Here is a 12,087-nt window from a genome sequence, read left to right on the forward strand (position 1 = left end):
TTTTGCCGTCGGGCGGTCCAAAGCGAGGAGAAGGCACTTGGTGTGGGCGATGGGCGGATTTGCGATTAGAGGCAAACCGCCGGGCGACATAAGTGTGTCACTGGGCAGTTGTCCGCTGGGCCTGGGCCTGATTTCGGTGACGCTCCTCAGCTATAAATAGCCCTGTTACGATTTCATTCTCATTCTTTTGACAGAAGAGGGCGGCGAGACCTTATTTTCACTCTCTGGAGAGGATCTCTTGGATGCTTAGGCTCGTTTTCATCTTATCTAGGGTTTGCTTTTCCATTCTTCCATTATTTTCATCTAAGTTCACCATGACAATGGTGAACTAAACCCTTTTGTTTTTGGGGGAAACAATGTAATCTTTTGAAACTCTCTTTTATTGAAACTCTTGTTTATTTATATGATTCTTCATGTGCTTTGATTGTCAATTGTTGGGTTCTCAACTACGCTTAATGCTTTTATCGTTTAACTCATTCGATAACTATTGTTTGTCTCTATTGATATGGGAACACGGGAACGTACAATACTGTCATGAACTGGTGAGAAATTCCTTGATAAAGCAATACCAACCTAGGGATAGGGGGTAGGACGATCAATTGTTTTTACTTCTGTTCTTAATACATTAGTAATTGCTAGGGGAGGCTAGGGATAGCAAGTCAGTAATTAGTAATAGGCTTTTCTCACCGAGGGATCGGGTTAAGGGTAGGCCAAGAAAGTTTGCATAACAATTAGATAATCAAGCACATTAAACAAGAGGAGTAGATAAGAGGGAGCAGATAAGATGAAATTGTAAACCCCCAACAACTTCATTCATCCATAGCCTTTTTCGTCAATTGAATCAACCCATTGCATATTTTTTGTCTTTGCATTCACAACAATTAATTCTTTCTTTACAAGTCTTACGATTTTGATTCACACGAACGATAAACACCTTTCGAGTCTCTTGGGAAGAACGATATCGGGCTTTACCGATTATATTACTTGCATGATCTGGTACACTTGCCAGTGAGTCAACAAGTTTTTGGCGTCGTTTTCGGGGACTCGAGGTTATTTGTTTTTTAGTAGTGTGAATTGATTGAATTTGACTTGATTTTTCATGTTTGTTTTTATTTTTGTTCTAATAAATGTTCACTAGGATTTTGTGCCTAATGTTTGCAGAATGCAGTACAGACAAGGACTTGATTATATGGGCACTCAATCTTACCAAAATAATTTCAATCACTGGTGGGAACCCCACTCATGCATGGATTAAAGTCGATATGGACAAGATGTTGAGCCTCATTTCATGCCTATACAAAGAAGTGCAGAATCTAATGAACTTTTTCAGAGGATTATGAATTTTGAACCATACCATGTCAAAGGCATAGAGGAGAATATAAAGAATGATGAATTCTTTCCACAAGACATGTATACAAGATTTTCCTCTCATAGAAGCATGGAAGAGAGGCAACATTATCAGTGGTAGCAACAATGCTCTTCACCAATAAAAACGTGAGGGTATGCTCAACAACTTTGTCAACAAACAGCTGATGTAACAGAACAAGTCAAAAGCTTGAATGAAAAATTCGACAAATTTCTAGAGAGGTGTGATTCCAAGAGATATGAAGTTACCTTCAGGAATTTGGAGACACAAATTGATGAGGTTGTTGATGAGGAGAAGGTGGAGAGAGAAGTGGAAAATATAGAAGAGGAGAAAATAGAGGAAAATGAAGCAGAAAGGTTGAGTGAGGGAGAGAAAGATGAGGAGAAAGAAAAAGCAGTGGTTGAGAAAAAAAGAAAAAATAAGAAAATAAGAAAAAAGAATAAAGGAAAATGGAAGAAGGAGAAGGTTGAGAAAAAGAGGAAGAGAGGAAAGAAGAAAAGATCATATGAAAAACCCCTTCCTCATAAAAAGAAAAATCATAGGAAGGAAAAGAAGTTCAAGTACTGTATGGAGATCTTCAAGAAATTGGAGATCAAAATTCCTATGATTGAAACATGGAAACTGGTGCTTGGTTTAATCAACTTTTTGAAGAGATTCAGCAGGAAGAAGAAAAAGAAGAAAATAGCAAGCAAAAGGAGTATCAACACCTACTGATGGGTGTTTGTTGGGATTATTCCAATTGTTGTAAATCAATTTTTTTTTTAGTTTAGGTTTATTTCATTTTTAATCTTGTAATTATGTGATTTTTTGGAACAATTTTTGGGTGGCATCTATTGGGGGATGCCAAATTTTGTGGAATTACTGAAGAACACAGGAAGGTACACCTACTGATGGGTGTTGGAAGGATTTGCACTTACTGACAAGTGTTAAATAGGTTTGGGTCAAGCTCGTGACGTTAAACAAGCACTACTAGGAGGCAACCTAGATTCTCTCTTTTACCTTTGCATTTAAATTCTTAGAATAGGTTGCATTTTATATTCAGTGTGTATGCTTGGCTTGACTACTTTTTCTGAAGATGTTTGACTGGATAATTTGCATGATGAGACTATTTGATGTAGATGATAATTGAGTTGCAAGGCATGTTGATATTCTATGAAACAGATGGGTGAGGAATTATGATTGTGGTTCTGATGCTAAGCAAGATGTATGAATGAATATTGTGTAAGAAAGCATGTTGTGTGAGGTATGGAGCTCCAGATTTTTCATTGTTGTATGTATTGTTCACAGGAAAGCATGAATGATATTGCCTTAATCTGGATGATTGATTGAATTGCATATAAATGTCATATGATCAAGGCCATTTTTGAAAACCCTTCTCTAGCCAAATTTTCACCCAAAGTGCTTGAAAATATTATACCATTTTTGAACCTTAGCTTTAAACAGGATGTGAACCCTTGTCTTGAAATTCTTTACCTTGAGTTGGGATGAGCTTGATTGTATGTGATGAAAAGGTTCAAGTTTAGGGTTGTTGGGGGAAATTGAAAGGCAATTGAAAAGCATTGAGCTCAAAAGTTGTTAAAGAAAACTACATGAGAAAAAGAAAAGAAAAGAAGAAAAAGCATGAAGATGAGCTCAGTGCAAAAGAAAAGGGGAAAAGTTGGGAATGAGTGAGATTGGTGAGGAAGAGAGTTGTTCTTGAATGTTGAATATTATGATAGCTCTCTTAACTCAAGGACTCTGCATTCCAGAAAGACCAATTTTCTTGTTAGCCTAGCCTCATTACAAGCCTTGGAAAAGTCCTTTTGATGACATTTGCATGTAAGAATTTTGGTTGTTTTAGATGAATGGCAATTTTGTTTCATGTGACTTGTGAATGATAGAGAGTTGGAGTGCTACCTTAAACACTTGAGTGATTGAGTGAAACACTTGCATAGTGAGAATTGCTAAATTTCATGATTGCATCTTTGCTTAGTGGATTGATCATTCATAATGTGTAACATCTGTTGAATACCTTGTGAACTGAAGTGAATTAAAAGCATGTATACATCTTGATTTGATTCCGCTAAAAATCTGAAGTTGAGTAGTTCTTTTCATGTACTTTAGGAATTGTGAACTAAAGTGAATTAAAAGCAAGTATACATCTTGATTTGATTTTACTAAAAATCTGAAGTTGAGTAGTTCTTGTCATGTACTTTAGGAATGTTGAATTATTGGATGAATGAGTAGAAAGCGTTTAGGAAGATTTTATTTTATTTGCTTTTTTGGATAAGGGTAGATTCTCTAACCTATAGAATTACATATTGATTAATAAAGAGAGAGAGAGAGGATATGATAACGGTCTAAAAACCGTTATTTTCATACTTAAATTTGATATCAAAACACACCCTTTATGGCTTAGAATGAGCTTAAAATCAAGTAAAACACTTAGTTGAGTCATGAGAGAGTCAAATGTTGGTTTTAGAGATATTATGCTTGTTTTTACATTGTTTTGCAGGGTTTTGATGAGAATTGAAGAAGGAAGTAAATAAAGGTGGACTTAGACTCGTGAAAGATAAAGAAAAAGGATGAAAAGAAGAGCAAAGGGAGCGCTGAGCGTCAGAATGGGTCGCTGAGCATTTAGGACGATAAGGGGCAAACCTCTCAACGGTAAAATTAACTGCTGAGCGGTTTACTTAGGCGCCTGAGCGGTTGTCTGTTTTTATTAGCTCGGATTCTAAGATCTTTATGTTATCTTTTTGGTCTATAAATAGACCCAGTGCGAATCAAAACTCAATCTTTGGCAGGGGGAAACGTCCACAGTAGCTCTACACACCTTGGAGGTTGTTCTTTGGATGCTTAGGCTCCAAACTACTCAATCTAGGGTTTATTCTTTCATTCTTCCATTGTATTTCATCTAGTTTCACCATGATAATGGTGAACTAAACCCTTTGTTGTTGGGGAACAATGTAACCGTTTGAAGCTCTCATATATCCAAATTCTTATTTAATTCATATCCTTACATATGCTTGATTTATCAATTGTTGGGTTCCTTACCTGTATTTAATGCTTTTATCGTTTAACTCATTCGGTAAATGTTGTTTGTCTTTATTGATACGGGAACGTACAATAATGTCACGAACTGAGGGGGAATTCCTTGATTATGCTAATACCGCCTAGAGATAGGGGTAGGACGATCAATTGTATTTTGCTTCTGTTTATTATGCATTATTCGTTACTAGGGGAGGTTAGAGATAGCAAGTCGGTAATTAGCAATAGGCTCTTTTCGCCAAGGAATTCGGTTAAGGGTAGACTAAAAAAGTTTGCATGGCAATATGATGAAAAAACGAACTAAATAAGAAGAGTAGATATATGAGGGTGGATAAGATGAAATTCTAAACCCCAACAATACCATTCATCCATAGTTTTTCCTCAACCATTGATTCACTGCATTTGCATGTTTACTTTTGTTTTTGCATTTAAAAAATTAAATGCATAAACAATTTGGTACACTTGCCAGGAAATTAGGTTACACGAAAGATAAGGCCTAAGAGTCCTTTGGGAAACGGTACTTGAACTTACCCATTTTATATTACTTGATAAGGATCTGGTACACTTGCGAGGAACTTAACAGGATACATGGTTGATGATGAGTGTGCACCAATTCCATATCCAACTTGATTAGGATTAAATGGGGGCATCATGGTCTTAGGATGTCAATATCCAATTCCAGCAGGTGTTGATTATACATCCCATGATGGCCCATTATATGTTAGTGGATCCAAGTTGTGGAAACTAAGTGTTGTAATTCAATACTATTGTATACATTGGTTGTATAGCATATGATCCTCCATTGAACCCAAAACCAGGATCAAATCTTTGCATGTACCTGCTATACAAATTATAAGTAGACCATTAAGCTAATTCATGCATTAAATATAACTCAGTTTGTATCTTGCATACATGCTAAATAAAAAAGAAACTGACAAGTGCCTTGGGACGTTAGCCTGCCAAAAAGGTTGATTATTATGATATGTGATAGACACAAACATGTTGTCCTGGAGTTAGAAATGGAAAAATGGATTCAATTCGACCCATTAGGTTGGCCTGTTATAATTTAATTAAGATCAGTCATTGGGGTGGGTTAATTAATATCAGTCATTGGCATGGATAGGAGATCTGAAAGCCTTCAACTTTTGTTGAGTTTGGAGAGAGAAGAGGCGTTGGAGTTGTTGTTCAGCCCCTTGAGAAACATCTAAGGGTATGCCATGATTCTTCAAATGAAGGCACCCCAGTTCTCACATGCAAGGGCTATGAGTTTCTTGGCATTGGGATCCATCGAGTCTATGATGGGTATGGATGATGATGCGTGATCTTCTAATGAGAAATCATCATCATTAATGGGTTGAGAGCATGTGCGGGAATCAGGTAAACTCGCGATAGAAGAAAAATATATGGGGATGATATCACCAAGGGTAAGAGGGTGTGCTTTGTACGCTTCATTCATAGTATTCATTTTCGTTAAGCTCATATGCAGAGATGTAGAAAGATATATAGATAAGTATATAGGCAGACAAAGTTGCCGGTTGGGACAAGTTTGGCTCTTGTTATTACAAAACAAAAGACAAATTCGAATTCATATTTAAAAGATAAATTCAAATTATAGTATTTTTATCAAGATAAATTTTACCTTATTCAATTTTGTAGAACTTAGCAAACTTAAATATATTATCTTAATATGTAACATCAAAGTTATAAAATTTATTTTAGTTGAAATTTAATTTTATGATGTCATTTGATATTGAATTATTTTAGTTTTTACACATAATATTCTTAGCATGAAGAAATGTATTATAACACACCCCGTGTAAACCACATGCAAATAGTTTTGAGATGAGGTTGGATTAGGTTGACCAGTGACCCATTATTAGTTTATTGTTAGTTGAGTATGGCCTTTGGTATTTGCTTCGTGGTTTATTGGTGAATTGAGACTTATTTTTGACAATTAACTCATTGTGTTAATGAACTATAGAATTCATATATCTATTTTTGACCTTGTAATGCCATTGGTGATGCTTCAAGAATTAGGATTTCATTTATGAAATAATTAAGGGTTATGTTTGGATGGTTTATATTTTTTTTTCTACTCTTAAATGTATGTTTCAAACTTTGGTCTATAACTAAGTTGGATGCCATCATGTAACCCATATGGCAAACCTGGCCTGATGAGATAAGACTTTCTAGCCATTTTTGTACAAATTCACCCTTCTTATAACCCATTCTTTAAAAATTAGTCAAGCAATCCAATTCACCCAAGGGTTAGATTTTCAGCCCAGCATAGGCCCAACCCAAGCCAACCATTTTTTGGGTAAGTCTGTGATTTCTTCAGTAAAGTATTTTGTGCTTATATTGTATTATAAGAGCCGTCAAAATGAACATACGAGTCAACCTGGCTCACCACGGCTTCGGGTCAGGTTGGGTTTGAAAAAATTGAACTTTTTTTATGCAGATTTCAACCCGGTTCATTTAAACCCAGCTTATGCGGGTTGAACCCGTGGTGAGTCAGGTTGGCCTGCCAACCCACCTACCTAATTTTATTTTTTAATTTATTATTTTATTTATGAAACCCTAAAAAATAAAATACTCTCTTCACTCACTGTGTATACCAAAAAAGTAACCTCTGCTCTCACATATCACTCTCGCAGAACTTGGTCTCCTTTAAGGTGTTGTCACTCTCACTTCTTCACTGAAATTCTTCAAGGAGCAGGTTTTTTTGTATGTTTTTTGTGTTTGTTTTTGGATGACATTTGGATTATATTGTACTTTTTATTATTATTTTGAATTCTCTTCAGTTTAACATCATTTTTTGGGAGTGAAATTTGTTTAAATTTGAATATAGAAAGTTTGTAATTTTTTTATTTAAAAAAAATTGTAATTAAATGGGTTAGTGAGCCAACTCGTTTACCCACCAATCCGTGATGAGTCGAGCTGGGTTCAGATTTTTCTGGCTTGCTAATAAATGAGACGGGTTGGGTTGGTTCACTAAGTGACCAACCCGTAGTGAGTCAGACTGGGTCGAGCTGGATGACCCGTTTTGACAGCTCTAATATTATATTATGTATTTGTTTAAATAAAATTTCCAATTAATGTGTGTTTGCAGTGCAAAAAAGAGTATACTTGTTTGAAGGATCATAATATGTGGAACATAGAGGTGTTGTATACTTGTTTTTCTTCTCTGTGCAATGTAATAATGAAACTTGTGCAAGTAATGGTGCCTCTGTATCTGTACCGAATTTGAAGGATTGGCATTTTGTAAAGGTATACCTTTTAGCCTTCATTTACTTCTCTATTGATTAAGAGTTGTGATTCATGAATATGTGAGTGCCTCTGCTGAAATATATAATTTAAAATGCATTGGAAAAATATATGCCAAATTTCACATTATGCTCGATCCAGAATGTATTTTTTTTAAAATGCTTCTTAAATTATGCATTTTTAAATTGGATTTTGAAATACATAATTCAAAATATATTTAAAAAAAATACATTCTTAATTATAAAATTCATAATATATTTTCAAATTCAAAAATAACTTTCAAAATACATAATCTATAAAAATGTATGTTTTTAATATATTTGGAATTATACATTCCAAAAAGATATTTTAAGTCTATAAATATATTTGGATTGCTCATAAATGTATTAAGAAACATGAAAATAGCTCACTTCCTCCGGCGACCACTACCAATCACGAACACCATCACCAACCTAAAAAACCCAACCAACCATCAACAACCAACACAAGTACATCACATGGATAATAGGGATATTCTAACAATTACAGGGTGCAGGAAGTAAAAACGAGGTGCAGGAAGCAATTGCCCCTTATGGATCAGAGGTAAAAATCAATTATGAATATATTTGTTCTCCATGAAATGATATTCTGTGTTCTTGAAATTGAATCTTAGCAAGAAAAAGAAAACATATAAGCCAAGTAATTTACAATCTTTGAATTCAAATTCACCAGTACTCTACATGCTTTAAACACTTGTATGCTGAGGCATTGATTCTTCTTCCTCAACAGGTGTCACCCTTCAATATTTTCTCATCCTTTTCATTAGGTCCAATTTCTTGACAAATAGAAGTCATCATTTCATTGCCCAAAACCACTCCTTGATTTTGTATATAGACCCATTTTTCTTGAAAAAGGTAGAAAAACACAACCAAAGTTATCTCAACAGTGAAAAGTATGTTCCAAATTTTTATGCCTTTTGATGTTTTTTGGTGGTAGGCTTCTAATCCAAGATATACATTCAGGACACCCAGGAATGTGACTGCAGTTCCAAGTATCCAGTGTGCAAAGAACCAAACACTTCTTTTGGATCCTCTGTTAAGAACAACAACAATAATATCATATTCATCATGTTCTATTAACAATGCTAATAAACATAGAACATAAAAGCTCTAATAACTTCAACTTTCCACTGGTTTTGTAAGGCAGAGTACTTGTTTTTTAAGGCATTTAAAGGACGAATTATGTTGTATTATTTCTCTCAAATTTTGGTAAAAATTAGTTTTAGTCCTTTCATGTTTTGGTAGATTTCAAACCTTGTCGTCAGGGATCAAATTGATCAAATTTCAAAAAATACAAAAGACCAAAACTACCAATTTTAAAATGTAGTGACAAACCAATTTTGACTAAAACATGAATAACCTAAAACACATTTTCTCAGGTCAACAAAGGATAAAATTTCTCAATGAAAGGGAATTTAGTTGTTTTACCTTTGTGGTCGAAAAAGACCAAGTAAAACTTGGAGCCAGATAATGCCATATAGTGCAACTCCTAATCTTTGATGACTATTGTTGAAGAGGTTGTTGAAATTTTTTATGGACATGATTGCTCCAACTGTGGCAAGCAGCACCGCAATCATCTGCTGAATAGAAATTCAAAAGTATATATCATGTTAAAAAGGAAAATGGCATCAGTGAAAGAAATACTTTAGACAAGTTAGTTATTTCTGTTAATGATGGTCTATATAAACTTCTGCCCTTCATCATAGCTATGACTTGGTAGTATCAAGAATGCCCAACAGCATAATTTTGTTGTTTTCTTCACAGCCTGTGTTTCACTAATGAGATGAACAAAGTTGGAGTCTCCAAAAACATAAAAGGTTATTTAATAAAATGCCTTTCTTGTCCTCAAAGTTTCCATAATAGTCCTTTTTCAATAAACTAGGAGGTAATCACTAATGCATAATCTCATTAGCTACTAACAAGCTTTAGGCTAAAAAATTAACTTAAATTCTGAATCTTTCTACTTTTAGCTTCACTTCATCATCATTAAAAGTAAATATAAGGCCATTAACAGATCCAAAGGCTTTCCAAATTATTTGTTGTATTCTAATCTAACACATTAATCACTCTATAACTTATTCATTTACTAATAGACAAAATGCTTTACTTTTAAGTATGAATTGGATTTAAATTTTGAGGTTAAAAAGGGCAAACAAGTTTTGAATTCATTTATATATCCCCTTCAAGTCATATAGACATGTACTAACAGTACTAATTATGCATTCAATTGAGCAAGGTGAAGATAAAAGTAGATAGATCATTTTGAAAATACTATTACAACGAGCAGATAGACCATCTTGAAAATACTGTTTACAACTCTTTTGGCCATTTCCACAGCACTTATTTTCTCACTACAGCAAATTCTTGTTCTATGCTTTTGTCGATCATTGGTTTTAAAGTTAAAGTAAAAGAACTTTCACTAGAAATAATCAATTATTACATTTGATTTGGAGTTGTGATTTAATATGGACTTAGATATACTTGCCTGCAAAATTGAATGAACATAGAACACAATTCTATGCCTTCTTGAATTCTCCTCTTTGTTTGATAGTCTAATTGCAAGTATACCAACAGGCATCAAGAACCCCATTGAAGCCCACAGGAGAAAGCCATGTAGTGTAATCTCAAAGTGAAGTCTTGGACTCATCTTAACCAATCAAAAGAAAAGAGTTAGCTTCAGAGATAGAACTCACATTTAATAAACAAAGGATTTAACTTGCAAGATTGGAAATTAGGCAAGGGGGCAAAATGAACAGATTATGCTGCTAACTTTCTTGAATAAAAGTTCAGAATATGGAATTTGATGAAATACCTTACCTTAATGTGGTTATTATCTTTGGTTCTTGAAGGGCTGCTTGTAATTTGCTGGTGCTCTTGGGATGAACCAAAAAGGGGAAACATGATGAATACAAGAGAAGCATGAAAGAAGAAAGAAATGAGCTTTTGCTGAACTCCCATTCTTCCAAGTTCAAACTCAAACTCAATCTCAATCTCAATCTCAATCTCAGTCTCCAATTCCAGAAGATATAAAGAAGCAAAAGAACTATAACATTCTAAGCAAAAACTGAATGTGATTTCCCATGAACTGAAAGAGCTTATCCTCTCTTTTTTGAAGTGTCTTCTGCTATGTGTATGTGAGATAGGATTCTGAGCAGAGAGCAGTCTTATCTAGACAGTAGAACTAAAAAAGTTGCAACCAATGCAGGAAAAATGTGAGATCAATATGAGGTCAGATAAAGCTCATCAGAAGAGAAAGAGTTTAAACTTTAACCTTCCTTTTAAGTATATATTTCGTTTCAGATTAAACTCACATTTTCTTAAGGTTGTTGCATGGAAAAATTGATTGTTGGTACTAAGTTCAGAAGATCTTGTAAATAATAAATGGAAGTAGAAATGAGGCATTAAATGAAATTTCAAACTTGTGGGGTTCACTTGGACAGGCTTTTTGAGAATGTGGACTTGCAGAGCTAAAGTTTGTCAGATTTCAATGTGAGGGGTTAAAATTTATACATGTATACACTGAGAGACAAAGTGGGTTGTGCTACATTTACATTGTAAACATTATCTTATGCTTCCCACTATTGAATGCACATCATTATAACATGCTTGAATAGACTTCTCCACCAACCAAATACCAATATACAGAATTTGGTTACCAAAAAGTGGCTCAATAAAATCAGATTCTAGAAAGATTCTCCTCTTCTGAATTAAAAGTATCTCTGCTTTCATTTTAGTTATAGTTTTAGTTTTATAAATCACTTTGATAAAAATAGAATATTTTCTAATAATGTTAGTATTATCCAATCTATAAATAGAACATTATCGGCATTGGGAGAGGTGATAGGATATGGAAAATCAAAATATGTAACAAACAAACACCCATAACTATACACCTATTATTTAGGGTTCCAAGAGAAGCCCTTCTAATAATGTGAAAATATTTTAGTGCCACGCCAATGTGATTCAATGGGCTAGGTTGTGTTGTTCAGTGTTTTGCAATCAATCATGTAGATTTGTGGAAACTCAAAATGCTAGAAGACAAATCATTTGTCTACCACGTGACTCTATATTGTCTTAACCTTTATATTCTTTTATAATCATGACACAATATTTTCATGGACACATTTATAAGTAATCATCTTTGATAAAAATTTTATTTTATTTAACATGTTTCTAAATTTTAGTGTGAAAGTAAAATTAATGTAAATTTTAAATTTTAATAAAGTTTGATTTTTAACTTTAAAAATATATTTAACTCAACTTATTTAAATATCTTTTAAGTGTCAAAAGAGATTTAATTTAAAATTTGTTTATACATTTGCACATGTTTTATTTCAAATTTAGTTGAACGTAGTTTAATTACTGAAAAAATTTTAATATTATTAAGTTAAA

The 12,087-nt window shown here is 33.8% G+C and overlaps 1 protein-coding gene across 3 annotated transcripts; it reads right to left on the reverse strand.

The window, feature by feature from the left end:
• Nucleotides 1-8,226: 8,226 nt before the first annotated feature.
• On the reverse strand, nt 8,227-11,333 carry LOC106779323 (cytochrome b561 domain-containing protein At4g18260). 3 transcript variants are annotated; one of them, XM_014667413.2, is made up of 5 exons: nt 11,007-11,333; nt 10,513-10,876; nt 10,181-10,342; nt 9,124-9,275; nt 8,227-8,728 (listed from the first exon to the last, which is right to left on the reverse strand). In XM_014667413.2, the coding sequence occupies exons 2-5, from the start codon at nt 10,651-10,653 to the stop codon at nt 8,419-8,421; spliced, it is 765 nt and encodes a 254-aa protein (XP_014522899.1). In that variant the 5' UTR covers nt 10,654-10,876; nt 11,007-11,333; the 3' UTR covers nt 8,227-8,418. The 3 variants fall into 3 exon arrangements, with proteins under 3 accessions (XP_014522899.1, XP_014522900.1, XP_022632273.1); XM_014667414.2 differs by having other exon boundaries at nt 9,124-9,272; nt 10,513-11,327; XM_022776552.1 differs by lacking the exon at nt 11,007-11,333 and having other exon boundaries at nt 10,508-10,622.
• Nucleotides 11,334-12,087: the final 754 nt, after the last annotated feature.

This window comes from Vigna radiata, unplaced genomic scaffold (assembly GCF_000741045.1).
Source record: "Vigna radiata var. radiata cultivar VC1973A unplaced genomic scaffold, Vradiata_ver6 scaffold_195, whole genome shotgun sequence".
NCBI lineage: Eukaryota > Viridiplantae > Streptophyta > Magnoliopsida > Fabales > Fabaceae > Vigna > Vigna radiata.